The sequence below is a fragment of the Conger conger genome, chromosome 8 (genome assembly GCF_963514075.1).
Source record: "Conger conger chromosome 8, fConCon1.1, whole genome shotgun sequence".
Taxonomy (NCBI): Eukaryota; Metazoa; Chordata; class Actinopteri; order Anguilliformes; family Congridae; genus Conger; species Conger conger.
Window position 1 is genome coordinate 12410119 of NC_083767.1, and position 17541 is coordinate 12427659.

General features: G+C 44.3%; 1 protein-coding gene across 1 annotated transcript in view; it reads right to left on the bottom strand.

Annotated features, from left to right (window-relative positions):
* Positions 1 to 2049: 2049 nt before the first annotated feature.
* The window catches only part of LOC133135725 (zinc finger protein basonuclin-2-like), a 195746-nt gene continuing 180254 nt past the window's right edge, over positions 2050 to 17541 (bottom strand). Inside the window, exons 5-8 of the mRNA XM_061252956.1 lie at positions 15930 to 16522; positions 15006 to 15830; positions 14229 to 14945; positions 2050 to 2821 (exon numbers count right to left, since the gene is read on the bottom strand). Coding sequence (XP_061108940.1) covers positions 2050 to 2821; positions 14229 to 14945; positions 15006 to 15830; positions 15930 to 16522 — 2907 coding nt within the window. The remainder of the gene's footprint in view (positions 2822 to 14228; positions 14946 to 15005; positions 15831 to 15929; positions 16523 to 17541) is intronic.

Consider the following 17541-nt stretch of genomic DNA (forward strand, 5'->3'; position numbering starts at 1 on the left):
TTGACTAGTAACCTGTTTAACTATGCATGTGGTAGAAAGTTCACTCAAAAAAAAGTGCATCATTGTGAAAATACAAGATAATGCAGTGTAAATTGCTCTGCCTTTTTGTATTAAATTAACACTGGCTATTATTTGTGTGCTGTCAGATTAAAAATGATTGGCCTTTATAAAACATTATGTTCGTGACCAACCGTTCTCTAATAAAAAAGAAAGAAAAGAAAATATTTTTCAGATTTGTTAGTTGAAACCTCTAACCTCTACAAATCTCATCTCTTGTTCCCCACACCTCCTGGATATCCTTTTACAATAATTTACAGAGCTCAAAACCGAACGACAGGAGCCATGCAGCCGAGTGCAGGTTCTGTAAATGAGGCCAGTGAGGAAAAAAAAAACAGCGAAAAGGATTAAGACTTTAAGTGCATTAAAAAAGCGTCTAATAAGACCGTAGTGTCACTCAGACCGAGATATGTTTAAGAAAATAACACTTGATCTGGTTTTGGTCACAGTTAAAGTCAACAATGAATTTTTTTCAACATTGTGGCCACCACAGAATACTCTCGTAGGGACGCTGGTTTGCTTTTGCGTTACAGATTTAAGAAAGAAGTGATGAAACAAATTACAAGACATTCACCAACTCAATTATGATAACCCCCATCTGGTTACACATACCTCATGCAATAAAAAAGATCACTTAGTTTAACCTCAGCTAACTCTTGTGATATTACTTTACAGCCATACATCCACACATTGGTTACTCCTTTTCAGACAATAATTCAACAAAATAGAACATAAACACATTTCATAGTAATATTTTGCCTCAAGACAGCAGTCTGTATATTGTTGTATAGAGGAAGATGCTCCTGAATCAGAGCGTTGATTGGATACTGCGTACTAATGGGCGGGACGTCCACCATTACTGTGACATCACGAGGGTCACTGTTAATGTAGTTTTTTTTGACAGAACTCTTGGGCATAACCCGTACAGCGATTTCCCATTGGCACTGAAGCCATCAACATCCCACTTCCTTTGAGTGACCCACCGCTGTTTGAAGCTTCCTCCTCGTGCTTTATCTGAAGGATAATGATACGGATAGTGTTACACACCCCCATGTCGAGTTGCAAAGTGCAAAGACTGGATTCATATACCAATGCTTCATAAACATAACAAAACCAAAGGAAAGAGAGAGGAAAAAAAAGAAAATCGTATCCAATTAGGAGCCAAAAGCATGCCGGCGACCTCAGCATCGGTATAGCTAGATAAAACAAGTCTTGTGATTTCTTTCGTTGATTTTTTTTTTTTGTCTTTGTCCTCGGTTAAAAAGAAATTAGTCAGAAATGAGAAACCTAGCCAGACGCTACCTCTTGCCTATTCTGGAGAGCTGGAAGTCCTGTAAAATGAAACCAAAAAAGCTAACAACCATCAATACAATTGTTTTACACCAAAAGCCTCTTGGGGCATTATTTACAAATGAAGCTGTCATGCTGTGGTAAAGGGTCTTTTAAAAGCTGTCATTACACAAATACATCAAGAAGGTATTCTCTTTTATTAGTATTATTATCATTTCTGCAGGCAACAGTCACAAATAGTTTGAAGAGTTTCTTTGGAGATGGACGAAAGAGAAAGAGAGAACCTGCCGGGGTCGCGGGGTCAGGGTGGAGAGGGCGGGCGAGTGGGCGGAGCTTCGCCCCGCTCCCAAGAGTCGTGTCGTCCCCCACCTCCGAAAAGGAAAATGTCACGTCGCAAAGCTTCGGCATATCGTTCATAGTTTCCTTTATATACATGTATAAATATGCATATATGAGCAGAACTATGAACAATACAACAGTTTATATAATTCATATATATTATAAATACTCACAGGCGCACGCACGCACACACACACGCGCACTCACACACATACTGTATGTAAGATGGAATATGACGTTTTGAAAGAGGTCACAGGCACCAATGTTGATGTATGCTGGTCCAGGGGTGCTGAATAGAGGGCGGGGCAGAGGGAGCCACGCCAAAGGTTCGAGAGGGGGAGGGTGGGGGGCGGGGGGAGTTGGTTAATCGACCATGGAGGCGAAGGGCACGTTTTTATGCAGGTTGGGGTTCTGGCTGTGTCTGTTGCGGCTCCGCACGGAGGAGAACATCATATTGCAGCCGGGCACCTTGCACTTGTGCATCTCGCGCAGGTGCACCGTCTTGTAGTGGACCCTCAGCGTCCCCTTGTTGCTGTACAGCTTGTGGCAGATGTTGCACAGGATGCCCCCGTTGGCCGAGAGCATGGAGGCGGAGGGCTCCAGGAGCACGCCCTCGCACCCCCGCCCCGCCCCGCCGCCGCCACGGCAACCGCCCCCTCCCCCCTCCCCCCCCCCGCCGCCGTCCGGCCCCGGGCCCTCGGCGCTCCGGGGGCAGTCCTCGCCGTCGCTGGGGCCCTCCACGTCGTCCAGCAGGATGCCCTCGTCGCTGCACTCGTCCGACTCGGGCGAGGAGTGCACGCTGCTGCTGGACTGCACGCTGGACGCCGTGCTCAGGTCCAGCACCATGTAGTCGTCGGGCGGCAGGCGGCAGTAGCCGTTAGCGTGGCCGTAGTCCGGCCCCGCCGGCGAGCTGACGTGGTCCCGGCCCGGCCCCCTCCTGGCGGCCCCGCCCGCCCCCGCTCCCATGGCGTCCAGCCCCAGGTGGGGGTGGTGGTGCAGGTGGTGCCCGCCGTAGAGCTTGGACAGGAAGTCGTCACGCAGGTCGCGTGGCAGGGGGGAGTGGTGCGGCTCCAGGACCAGGTCGTCTAGCTCTTTGGTCAGCAGTTTACGATGGAGGTTGATGTTGGCGCTGTGCCTGCGAGGGGAAGAGAGAGGTTACTGGTTACTGTGGGGAACTCCTTTCTAATACTTGATGTTACTTTAAATTATACTCTTATACTGTTCTTATGTGCAAAACAGAGTCAAGAAAAATACAAATGAATTACATATGTGCTTATGAATATACTGTATGTCTACACACATACATGTATATAATATGTATATTATACATAGGAATCTTACAAGACAGTTACATCTCATTTCATAACTCAAAGCCTTCACTAACAACCACATCACTTTTAGCATTCATCAGAGAAGGTATGACATACATGCTAAATGGTTGACAGAATACCTTGAAAGTAACAAATAGTCTTTAAACGGTGGTGTTAGGAGCTTCTCTTCAGCAGTACACAAGACACCTGACAGTCTAGTGTATGTAATAACCCACTCCTGCTCTGCACCTGCCAGCTGTTTTTGGACAGAACAGTCTCAGACAACCTCTCACACCTATTTCCAGAAGGGTTTTCTGTCTCTCTGAGAGAAAAAAAGACTCCCCCTGCCCGTACATACTGAGCTACATTTTATTATTCTGTCTACTGCATGTGGTGAACAGACATGGAATCTGCATGGAAAGTCCATCCAGGGGCAAAGAAATCTTCAGTGCAACTCTACGCTGGAGCCACTCGTAACAGCCATTACGCTTAGATAATTCTGTGAAGTGGATGGTCTGCTTCGGCTGGCTTTGTGTCTGTCAGCAAATCTGGTGCCCTGCTGAAATTAAATTGACTGACTTAATTAAATAGTCTTCCACATTGAATGGGAGTTCATCAGTTGATTTGTGCCATGCTAATATGATAATCAGGGGAACTGGACACTGTATAAACAGGGGGACTGACAGCATTATCACATTTGCCTGCTATGGGACATTACTTAATTCAGTCACGAAAATGTATCCTACGTCCTTCGCATTCCTGATTGTATTTTTTACGGTATGTTTCACAGTATTTCTCTGTTGACTTTAGCATGTAATAGGGACCATATCAGATCTGGGTCAAATACGTAATTGTATTGGATTCAAATACTTTTCTGCACTCGACGGATCTTGCCTGGTGCAATTGAGCCAACCAAGAGGACCGGAAGATGGGGTTTGTAGTTTTTGAAAGTATTTCATAGGTTCCGATACACTAGACAAGGTCAGTAAAGAAAAGTATTTGAATCTGAAACAACATATTTGACCTGGGTCTGCCATCCACTGATAGAATAGGTGAAACTGCCAATTTGTCAGAGGCAAACAGGCCCAATCGCATGTTAAAACGCATGGACACAAAGCACAATGCCAATCATGCACACAAAAGGAGGTGAATACATGCTCTGCTCTTGCCTTTCACAATTCGATGCCTCACATAATTCCACCAAGTTCTAGCTGGCTATAATGCTCACGGTGATTTACTTCATAGGGCCACTTGGTAGAGACTGTAGCATAACACACTACGTAGAGTACACAGCACAAGCGTAAAAAAGAGACAGATACATGTGGCACTGTTACTTATGGATACATTATAGACATTCTGCTCATTCTCATTCTTAATGAAGAGGGTCCAGGCCATATTATGGACTAAAGGGGGGGAGGGCGACAACAACGAAAAATAAATCCACTGGTCTTATGTGGGGTTCCATGCAAGGGTACTGTGAAGCTTTTAAATGTTAAATCCTAAACAAGACTGATACATGGATTTCACAATATGCAGTAGAGCTTACCAGCAGTGCCATGGGTGATGCAGTCAAAAAGAGTCCCTTCCTTTAATTATTTACTTCCCTATCCGACATTCTCCTGCAAGAAGTAAAAATACATTCATTGAAGGGACCCTTTCTGTGAATAAAGTCAATTAAGGGCTCTTCCACTAGATTGCCATCATCAGCATTGAGAATCTTAGCAAATTGATTCTAGCTCTACTCTCTTCTCTGTCAGTGTAGCTGTTTCATATTTTCAGTGTGTTCTTGTATCAGGTTTGAGTTTAAAACCCACATCATTTAAAAGCTACATGCTACGCAATTGTCAAAATGCAATGTTACTGTGATTTGTTATGAAAATCTTCAGTATGAGCGATCTGTTAATATGGTACAACAAAATCCAGTGACAACGATATGAAAAATCTAAAAAAAAGAAAAACATGAATAATGTGGGGGAAAAAAAACGCAATCAAATAATGTTAATAACAACATGTTCTTCCTTAACAGGGTAAAACATGTCAACTGCAGACAGTCAACTTGGTTTATTGTGAAAGCACTAGAGCAGGGCTGCCCAACCCTCTTCCTGGAGATTTACCCTTCTGCAGGTTTTCAATTCAACCATCATTTCGCACACCTGATTCTATACACTCAATGAGATCTCTAGTTATTGGATGAGGGGTGCTTTGTTGGGGATGGAGTGAAAACCTACAGGACAGTAGATCTCCAGGATCAGAGTTGGGCAGCCCTGCTCTAGCTGTTGAATGAGGTGTGCTTTGTTAGGGTTGGAGTGAAAACCTATAGGACAGTAGATCTCCAGGGTTGGGCAGCCCTGCTGAAGTGTACAACAGGAGGTGAGACACAATGCTGTTGATGACCCTAAAGTGGTCTACACATCTACATATCTGACAAACCCCTCACACTGCTCGTAAGCTCTAGTCTGACCTCTGACCTCTGACTTGATCCTTTGACCTCACAAAAAAAGCTGAATGGGGAAAAGTCTCATGTATGTCCTACCACCACAGAAGGTCATAGTGATTAAGGACAGGGTAAAACAGCTATGGCCTCTATCCCACCAAATTAAAGTAATAAACCTAATTTTTAAACAAACAGCAATTAATTTGGATTTGGTTTTGTTTTTTATTTTATTTTTTAACAATTGAATTTAGTGACTACTCAACGCATATTAAGGAAAACAGCAATCACTGTATATACGCACAAAGCAAAGATTGAATATTGGACTGTCAAACCAATACCCAGGCAGAAAGTTATTTTGTTCTATACAGACATTTAGAAAGCAATTTACAGTATTTGCTAATCTTACTTTCTTTACTTGACTGGATTCATTAAACAGACAGTATAACCACAGCAACAGAACCCTTCCTGCTCTCTATGACTCATGGACTACAAATCCCATGATGCCAAAATCTGCCTCTGCAATCAGGATTTATCTCAATCAATGTGTGTATTTTAGAAACAAAGATGGAATAAACATGTTTAAATGTAAACTGTTTTTTAAACAGCACTGTATAAATAGTAGAGTAGTGTAGAAGAAAGGTTCAAGTGATGTTTGCTTGCAGGTTTCTACATGCAAATAAGGAATTCACCTTTCCAGCTAACCTTGAAATTGATTAGTCAGAATGGGTCAAACAGTTTGCAACTGACACACTTTTGTGTATGCGAGAATATGACTTCATAACTATAATAGTAGACATTTCCACTTACTGTAAGTGCACATAGAGTACAGTATAATATTTGTGGATCGGGCGAAAGCAGCCAGATTTTTTAATTGTGTGATTTTGTGTGAATTTTGAGGATATGGAGCAGATTATTTCACTTAATTAAATTAATGTAATTGCACTTGTTATAAAACACGGCATGTACCAAATGAAGGAAGGACCATTTTTTTGTTGTTTGAAGAGGAACTGAAAGAATAACCAGAAAACGAAAGCCATCATTAAGACATGACTTGGAGCCAGCCTTGCCTTTTGTGTTGAAATGAAAGACGTCCACAATGGAGTCATTTGAATTCACTTTAATATGAGACAAATCTTTCACACCAGTAAGGAACGGGGCTCCCTCTCCACTGAAATTATTCACTGGAAGATAAGCTACCGGCTAAATTCTTCGGGCCATTAACTCATTTGCAGTGCAGCTACAGCGCGTCGGTTGTAATAACAGGTAGGCTGTGCTGGGGACGGACATTTATCTGAATTTTTTATTTTTTTGCCTACACCGTCCCAGTCCTTGCTCGACCTCCCACTCTCCCCTCCCCTCCCTCCCCGACGGCCAGTAATGTGGCAGAGAAACCAAATTGACGGTCTCATCTCGTCAAAAGACGGGGGACGTCTCCAGAGGGGGCCATTTTTACTTTCCAGAGGAAGCATCGCGCGCCACTAATGCGTCTGCCCCAGAAACGTTAATCATCTTTAGGCTCTCCTCCACGTTGATGCGCCTGCCTGTCAGCCTGGCAAATTTGTTTGCTAAATTAATCGTAATGTGCTAACTAGGGGGAAAAGCCTAGGTAGGCAAAATTAAACTGCCTGGGTTTTTGCCTGTTTTGTTTTCCTTTTGCTGAATACAGTTATTAAGATGGAAGGCAGTAAGAGTTCATCCATCATTCTCCAACAGAATGTCCCAGATCTATTACGGCCATCTGACTGAAATAAAGACCTCAGAACCGCTTCTTGTGCTACCGAGTGTTTACGCGAAGCTTAGCCTGAAAACTAATGCTTTATGGCAGAAGCCGGGAATTTCTTGAAAGATCTTGGACTCACTGACACACCACGAAATCCATATTAATAACCATCAGTCCGGTTCGAAAAGTCAGTGGCCGGCAAACATCCTTGAAAATACTTCTCTGCATTGTCGTCAATAAATTATTGATACTGTTTATCTCGCAAAGTGCATTTCTTACACCTTACATCATCAAATTGAGGGGTTTAGCATATAATTTTGAAAGATCTATAATTTATGACCAGTCCTCCAACAATGATGGCAAAATCTTTAAAATCATATTCCCTCCCTCCTGGAAGTATGCTAATATTTTGAAATCTTCATTTTTACCCCATAGCAAATTAATAATGAAAAAAATGAAAGCTACAATATTATATTAAAGTAATAGCACAAAGATATGTATATGGTCAAGCAAAATTGACCACTAGTGGTGAGGAGTTATTTTTGTAATCTGCCTGGCAACAGACAGCTATTGACATATGCTCCTTATAAACAAAACCTATTGGAGCATGAATGGAGGAAGAAAAAGAGGCATTTTAATAAAGCACGGTGGCGGTTTCCATGGCGGTAAAGGGGGGCTGGTGGGGGCACGGGGGCGCAGTAGAGGAGAGAGTGAGAGCCGGGGGTCTTGGATAGAACTGTCCTTTGGTTTGTCCACCTAGCATGAGCCGGGAGCCGGTAGCGCTAATGGGGGCCTCAGCCTTCCTCAGGAAAACAACGGCAATAACAAAGATGTCTGGATTGGAAGGGAACAGGGCCCTGTCATTGTTTTAGGAATTATGATTAACAAGTCTAATAACACTGATGATTACTGGTGTGCATGTGTTTCCAGCACTTAATCACACTGACACTGCTGCTGCCTCCACAAAAAACACACTATCATTTACCTCTGTATACTGGGCCGAGGACAGATGGCACGCTGCTAACAAATACTGTGTCACACACACAAACACACACACATATACAGACACACACACACACAGACAAACACACGCAGACACACACACACACACACACACACATATACAGACACACACACACAGACAAACACACGCAGACACACACACACACACAGACACACACACAGACACACAAACACACACACACACAGACACACAAACACGTGAACAGACTGACACATGCAAGTGCTCACACACACACACACACACACACACACACACACACACACACACAAATACACACACACTCATGCAACTGAAAACTCTCACAGACACACATTTAAGCTGAACTAAAGAAATAACAATTATTTGCTTTTTTATATGATCATTGATTAATGTATTCTCCTTGTTATTCTTAGCTTTAAAGGGATATCATCCAGATTGAGCGCAATGTGTACTTTTGAGGCTTCTGTCTAAGAAAGGGCCTTTAGCCCTTAATGTGAAATTAATTTGTTAATTTATTTAAATTAATTCAGTGCCCATACTCACTGCAGCAACCACCACTATCAATTTGGGAGAGCACTGACAAGCTCATGTGTAGCCAGAGAAAGCAGACAGAGGTCACCCAATCGACCAGCAGGGGTCAGTAGTGAGTGACACAGTCAGCCCAGCCAACTGAGTCTCTGTCTCCCTGGGTTATGCTATGCTACTGTCAATTCCATGTACATACATACATACATATGTATACTGTACATATACATACACACACACACACACACACACACACCCACATAAACACAGCTACCTTCCACTTGTTTGCAGTGCTCAGCCTTTTGCTGGCACGTTCATTTCTGTGGGTTTCCCCTTCAACCTCTTGTCAAAGCAATCTGTGCTTCATGGGCTTTATTACAGCTCTATTAAATGCACATTAATGCATCGCAGGTTGTGTTAACATTTACATCTCCTAACGTTTCTCTGCTCACCACCTGCTGTGAGCCATTACAAAATAATAATGCAAACAATGCTAATAATACATTACATTACATTATTGGCATTTGGCAGACGCTCTTATCCAGAGCGACGTACAGTTGATTAGACTAAGCAGGAGACAATCTTCCCCTGGAGCAATGCAGGGTTAATGGCCTTGCTCAAGGGCCCAACAGCTGTGCGGATCTTATTGTGGCTACACCGGGATTAGAACCACCGACCTTGGGTGTCCCAGTCATTTACCTTAACCACTACGCTATAGGAGGCTGCTAATGCTAATAATAATAATAATAATAATAATAATAATAATAATAATAATAATAATAATAATAATAATAATAATAATAATAATAATAATAATAATAATAATAAATCTGACAATATTCAGTGCTATTTCTAGGCTTTGCTACTCCTCTAAGGTAACATTAAATCTCTGTTACTAGATCATAGGTTGCTGTTCCTTCATTTAAAGTTTGTAACTGCACTGTTAACGTTAACAGCTGAAAGAGGTTTTGGCTACAGCTCTAATGTGGGACCTCTAGTTCTAGCTTCAGCACCCTGTGAATTCTTTGGCTTTGCGTCGCCTCACTGTTGTTTTAATGTGCCATAATCCATAGAAAGAGCAGTCCTCTAATTCCTCCCAGATGTCATTAGGAATTTTACAGCACAGAAATATGGAAACAATAGAGAGGGCCTAACACGATTCTGCCACATCCTGTTTTACCCCTAGATTCACATATTCTCTGTGATGGCTGTCCTTTTGGAACCAGCACACGCACAGGAAGTCATGATGTATCTTTAATCACTGGCGTTTTTCAAAAGATCTTTGGAGTTCCTGTGTAAGATGGATTCGAACCATCACAGGCACTTTTCTTCACTATGATGACATTTAGCTTTTTTATTTGGTTAGAAGACACATAGTGGCATACATGGCATTTTTTCTTTCATTTTTTAATATTCACAACTGGATTGTAACAGAAAAAGTGAAAAGAGCCTTTTCATGAAATATAAAACAGCAATGCTTTGCCTTATATAGGTATACCTTGTGTTTTTTAAAAACATCACACTATGAACTAAAGAAGTAAGATGGAATCAAAAATTAGTGTAAATTGTAATTATTCCGTAAAAATGTAAAATTAAATCCAAAACTGCAAAGTAGCTGTTCATAATGCTCATATGAAGTGTTAATCTTTTATCAATTATGTCCTTTCACATATATACTTCTTCCATTTTTTGGTTTAGGCAACAAAAAAAAATAAAAAAAATAAAAATAAAATAACTGTATAACTGAAAGGAACAATGTGTTGAATTGGGCTGAAAAATGTGTTGTTATCAAACTGTTATAAAGGGCTAGTGCTTTGCTCTTTATTCTCTGAGTGCAGTCTCAGAAATAAAGGCATGAAAAAGCGTCTAAAAAGGTACGAACACTTGTCACTGGGGTGGTACCCTATAGGTACATAAAACTGCCCCTAGCCAGTAATACATAATATAATGTTACATAACAGAGCAATATTGCACTTTCAGGGTACATTTGGGAAAATTATTGCTGAAAGAAGAAAAGTATGTAGCTTCACTGTACCTTCTGAGAGTGTATGTCTGTGTGGACTTAGGAGGAGGACGGAAACTTTCCGTTTCTCTTCCACCGTCATATTTTCATTCACTGATGAACTTAAGTATTTTTCTAATGCCATTACTTGGTCGTGGAAATGAATGCTAATAGAAGCAGGGACCACTAATGTCGAGCCGCTCTAATAAAAAAGATTGACTACTAAATGATATAATTTGTAGACAAGGGGGTTGGGGGCATGGTGGAAAACAGATTCATAGCGCACTCTTGACTTCATTAAGAGAGGGCTGCAACTCAGTCTGCCGGCAGTCAACATGGAGGCCCTTTTTTTCTGCTCGCCGTCCGCCTTTCACAGGGCCCTTTCATTTAAATTAACGCTCATTCATTAACTGACACAGCGCAGCCATCCTAAATATCACTAACATGGCTGCCACTGGGGGTCTATGCTGGTACTCCTATATGGAGAATTTCAGGCCCTGGGCTAGGATGCGCTTTAAAGGTCTGAAGTTGTAGGCTTTATCTACAATATGATGATAATGATGTTTCTACATACGGTATGAGTGTATCAGGCTAGCACTGTGCATGTAATTGTGTATGTGGGTGAGAGACGGAGAGGAGGGAGGGAGGGAGAGAGGGAAAGGGAGAGGGAGAGGGAGAGAGAGAGAGTGAGAGTGAGAGAGAGCTTTGTGTTTTCATATACAGTATGTCTGAAACCAATAGTGTGCTCATTTGTGTATGAACTAGCAGCGTCCTGTATCCTATTGAAAAGGAAATTTACAAGAAAAACTAGAAGCCCTAAATAATGAGAAACAGCCCCGCGGAATGAGGTGGTATGAATTAAGTGACATTACTGAACAAAAACTTGAACCTGAACAAAATGCTGAACAACGGCGAAGAGAATAAACAAAAAGAATGAAGAAAATAAGCATGAAATTGTTATGAATAACATAAAAACAAGCTCTTTTTAACACTTAGAAAATTAGACCAGCTGAACTGCAAAGGCTGTTGTACATCCATCTCTACCACTGCATGTCATTGGGTGCTGTTGGGTACTACAACATGTTTTGTGTTGTAACTTTAATTATGAGAAGTCAGTCAGCATTTTTCCTAAAATAAATGGACTACAGCTCTAAGAACCCTTCAAATATGAGTAGAATTTCTCAGTGGAAAACCATCAATAGAGTGGTTAATTCTCAAGTGCGACCAAAAATCATCTTTTGATATTTTGTGTCTGTGGCCATATGATAATTTGTGAAATACTGCTTTCTGCAATAATTGCCATATTTTGATCGCATGCCATGATTTACAGAATATGTCCTTTTGCTTCAACCATGACATAATTAATAATTAATAATAATTATTATTATTAATGAATAGTAGCGTTTTATAGTACATTCCTCACAAGTGTTAGTGCAGTTTGATCAGTTCTCATGACTAATGTTCTTGAGCATATCCCATGCCAGCTTAGGGCTTTTTATGACATCAATAATAACAATCCGTTGGCTTCACTAATTAGCCAATTGAATACACATATTGCATGTTAAAAACATTTTACATCATTGTGAGAAGCTGTAAACAGTTTTACTCCCTTTCTAAACAGAAACTTCCTTGAAACCAGGTACTGTAACGTGCTTCAGGTTTGTTAACAAGACACAGGCTGCCTCAATATCAATTCACCTTCAAATCGTTATGTTTGAGCCTTGACAGGTCCATGATGTTTGCTAACATATGCATCTTCTTCTGTACGAGACAGGTAGCTAACCATATGCACATGCTCACATTTATGACAACTGTCTTTGAGAAAGCAGAGTAAGAGTCCCTCACATACACTGTAGTCGACCATTTTAAGAAACCACAGATGTAAAATGAATATTTCCTTTGTTTGTTTCCTTATGTAAATTATATGATTACTTTGAGAAAACAAATGAAAATTCTGGCACAATATAGCCATTATTTTAATTATCTGCGTTCCAGAGAACTTTCCGGGCCTTGACTTTGTTTATACGCTGCGTTCGCCTTATGTTCACATATGGTGTGGATTACATACATGGACAAATATGGACATTCGAGCAGAGCTCACTGAGTCAGACGTGAACCCATAGCTTTTAATGGATCTGTGTGTCATGCCATCTGCATGCCTGCTTTGTCTAATCAGTTCACTTTTTGGGGGTGTTCAATGAAAATTGTGATTTTGATCTCAATACAAAAAATACAAAATAAAGTAGCACATGTAAGAAACAAATGGTTGTTTTAATTTAAGATGGAGGGGGAAGATGTAACAGAATTGAATTGGGAGTTTGTCAAGCAGTCACGGTATTACCACACTTGAAGGAAGAACATGAGTGGGGAATATGAAACGTTGCTCAGAGTAATATAGCTTTATCCACTGGCTAACTTTTAATAGAACGAGCACGGTCCCCATTGAGCAGCAGATGGAAACATAGCTTTTACCCAGCCATATTTAATATTTGTTCTGGGATCTATCTCTGTGTCTCCTGGTCTGTGCTCCTGCTGAGCTCTTAGGAGGTAATGCCGGTATGGAAGCAGTGAAATGAAATTATGGCTACAAAATCCAAATTGCTTAGTAGCCTCGCAATTATATTGCACTTTGTCCAGTGTCAACTTGAGAGCAGTGTAAATGACTGAAAGTGCACTTTTCAAGAGCCTCGTTGTGGAAATGAGGCTGACAACGTAACCTGGCTTTGTGGAGGTGCAGCCAGGGGCTACATTTGGAGACAAAGGCAGCCGGCTCCCCAAGACATATAAACTGCGTGTTTGCGAGGTGTGCACTTGATGACTTGAAACCTGAACACCAGGCGAGATGAGGGAGGTGAGATGTGATCAGGCTTATTGTGGTGAGCTCTAAGGGAGTTGGGCTGTTGCTGAGAGACAGAAGTCTGGGTTAAGTCCTATATGAAGCATATTTTACTTCATAAAAAAGATATATATCCATTCGTCTTCCTGCCATGTCCCCACAAAAGGAAAAAAAAAATCTCTAAACAAATATTCTGGGGAATTCTATTTCCTGTCATGCCTGTGTGCGTGATAATGCTACACTCATGCTAACTGTTTTTCTTATGGCGGATTTATCAGATCTAAAGATCTAAAATATGTAGGCTGCAGGAATGTGGTACAAATAATATATCAATGTTGATATTTAAAATATGCTATTTGAGAGCATTCCAGCCCATGAATTTCCTAGTATTTACTGGGTAAGTACTTGCGTAATTATTACAATAGGTAACAATTTTGATTTCAGAGGCAAGTGCTATGACACGAAGTCTGTAAGTAACATGATTACAACCTTTTTAAGTACGATGAAAATACGTTTTACAGCCCGTTTCATAGTACTTACCTCTGAAGTCGAAAGTTACCCAATAATTACACATAAGTAGCTGGTGTTCAACCAGTAAACTCAAGGTAATTAACAGGCCGTAAAAACGAAGCGTTTTCTCTTCAGATTGGAACGGTGATTTGTGAATGGGTTTGAAGGTGTGGGGAGACGGGTGCTCGGACGTCTCACTCACCTGTCTCGGCTGCGTCGCGAGGGGAAAGCCGCGTTGCAGCCGGCCACGGTGCAGACGTGCATCTCCTTCAGGTGCACGTTCCGGTAGTGCAGCTTCACGCTGTAGGAGCTCTTGAAGCTCTTCTTGCAGACGTAGCAGATCTTGGGGTCGGGGCTGGAGCACAGCTCCCCCTCGGAGGAGTGCGAGGAGAACTTTGGCGGGCTGGCGGCGTAGCTCATGGAGGAGACGAAGCTCTCGTGCAGGGCGGCCATGCTGGCTGCCGCGGCCGCGGCCGCCATTCCACCCACCCCGTTGTACAGTCCGTACTGGCTCATGCAGAACATGTCGTAGGTGGGGTCGCTCAGCTCCTCCTTGATCTTGATGACGGGTTGGTGCGGGGAGGGCAGGGAGTGGTTCTTCTCCTCCATCTCCTTCCTCAGGTGGGCCTCCTCCAGGTCGTGGTCGCGGTCCCGGTCGTGGTCCATCCCGATCATGCCCATGTGACGGTGGTGGTCCTCGTGGTCCATCATCTCGTCGCCGCAGCACATCTTGGACTCAGAGGTTTCCGACTCGTTCTCGAAGTCCCGCTCGTGGTCCTGGTCCTCGGAGGTGAAGCTGTCCATGCAGCGGAGCTCCCCCGAGGAGCCCCCTCCCCGGCAGTCTTCCTGGTCTGGCCGCAGCATGGTCTTCAGGGCCATGCCGGGGCTCATCTCATCCTGGGACGGGGACTGGTGGCAGCTGCCCCCACTGCCGGTGCCATTGTTGTTGTTGTTGTTGCTGTTGGTGTGCTGCGGGTACTGCAGGTGGCTGCCCTGGTTGCCGGGCAACCCGTTGAGCGGCCGCCCCTCCTCATCCTCCTCGTCTTTCTCGTCGTACTCGTCCCCCACGTCGATGACCTCCTTCTCGATCTTGACGGGCATGCTGGACTTGCGGGGCTTCTTCTTGGGCATGGGGTCGACCACGGGGTCCTGGGGCATGGGGTGGTGCAGTCTGTGGGACAAAGGCCCTGCCTCGGACACCAGAGGATTGTGGGAGCTGGGAGCTGGGCCCTGATGGTCCATCAGTGCCGAGGTGTTGGTGGCAGAGGGCATTATGGGACTGGTGGGTAGGGACACGGGAGGACTGACCATGTCACCGGGGGACAGGAGTGTGCGGTAGAAGGGTGGGACCGGTTGCACCGGCTGCACCGACTTCAAGGAGGGGAACACGAGGGGGTTCTGGAGGGACGACTGCAGCAAGGGATCCAGGGGTGGGGTGCCGAAGCCCAGGGGGGGCCTGCCTGGGCTGGTGAGGGTCAGCCCGCTCTTGGCGTTGGAGATGACCGGGGTGCCGGATCCGCTGGAGCGGATGAGGTCCTTGTCGCGGTTGTTCCTCAGCATGGGCATGTGCAGTCGTGGGTTGGGGTTGGCGCTGTGGCGGTTCCGACTCCTCAGCGAGCTGAACACCATGTTGCAGCCCTCGATGGTGCAGCGGTGCTTGATCTTCAGGTGCACGGCGTTGTAGTGGATCTTGAGCGTGCCCTTGTCGTAGAAGGTCTTGCCGCAGGCGTTGCAGCACACCCGGCCCTTGCGGGAGGTGGAGCCCATCCGTCGCATGCGGTGCATCTTGGAGGAGAAGGAGGAGCTGGTGATGCTCTTGGACTGCTCGCTCTTCAGGAGGTGGTGGTGGATGTGCGAGTCGCTGAGGGCACTGGGCTGGGGTTGCTGGTGTTGCGGGGCCTGCTGTTGCTGGGGCGTCTGCGATGAGGGGGCGGGGGAAATAGGCGAGGCGCTGGCCGGCTCGGATTTCGGCTCGATCACGTTTGAGACGCTGTTGGCCCCGCCTCCCCGCTGTTGGCTGGGGCTCTGTCCGTTGCGGAAGGGCGAGAGCGACACCTCCGAGTCGCTGGTGTCCAGCGGCTCGCCCTGATTGGGCAGGCTGGGTTCGCGGAGGCGGAGCCCCGGCTGCTCCATCATCAGCCCGTTGGGCGGGAGGCCCAGCATGGGGGCCGAGACCGGGTTGATGTACTGGAAGGGGAGCAGGAAGGCCAGGCTGTTGGGGATGTTCTCAAAATGGTGGATGCTGGAGGGGCTGCTGTTCTCCAGGTGTGTCAGGAGACTGGGGCTCCTCGAGCGGTTGTTGCTCTCGATAAAAGTCCTGATGTCAGAGTCGGCCTTGGAGGAGGGCACGGTAACAGCCTGGCCCTCCTTCTCCTGAATGGCCATCAGCTCCACGATGGATTTGGTCTCCCCGAACCGCAGGAACTGCTGCAGGGTAATGATCTCCTCTTCCCGGGACATGATGGTCCAGCGGTCCAGCACCTTGCCCGCAGCGTCCTGGAGGCCGTATCACAGAGACAACAAAGAAAAAACATCAAAATTATTGATTCTGCATAATTACCTCCGTGGACTGAAGGTGTGCAGCTGCGTCCTCCTGGAACTCAGGGCTCCTGGAGCAACATCTGAGGGCTGCTAATGGACCCTTTATACACACTCACACATATACACAATACACACCCACATACACATATGCAATAAACACAAATACACACCCATACACATACACACGTACACCCACATACACACAATACAAACATGACCGCACACACGCAAAACACACACACAAATACACACACAAACCTTCACACCCACACATACACAATATATACACATATAAGCAATACCCACACACACAATACAAACACAACCCCACACATGCATGCATATGCATATGCACATGCAATACACACACACATACACACACAAACCTACACACCCACACGTACACAATAAACACACACAAACACACCTACACACACAGGTTTACGCAACACACAGAATCAGACATACGCAATACACACAAAGACACACAGACACACACACACATATCCTCCCCCTTTCTTCTTATCCCCCTCTCTTTCTCTCTCGCTCTGATTTCTACTTTTAATCAGCCATGCAAATGCAGTCATTAGGCTCACAGCTAGTGAAACAGAATGCGTTTAATAATGTCAAAAGCAAACAAAATCAAGACCACTGGGGCACTGCTATTAGCGAGTCCCTGTAAATTCTACCATTTCTGGGACGATGATCTATTTGCTGCGAGGCTCTGTAACAGAAAGGCTCGAAAAGACGTGAACTCTCACTGAGACTCCCTCTGTAAATACAGACAGGATCTTTTTTTCTTTTTTTTACTGCTGGTGACAGCAAAAGGAAGAGAGGCTGTTAAGAGGAATAATGGGTGAATTAACTAGCATTTCCACTGTTTGTAACTCAAAAAGCTTTTACTGTTTATTTAGCCCCCTGTTTGAAGAAGACAACCATCTCGCAAAGTCATCGACGGTAACGGAAATCTGTAT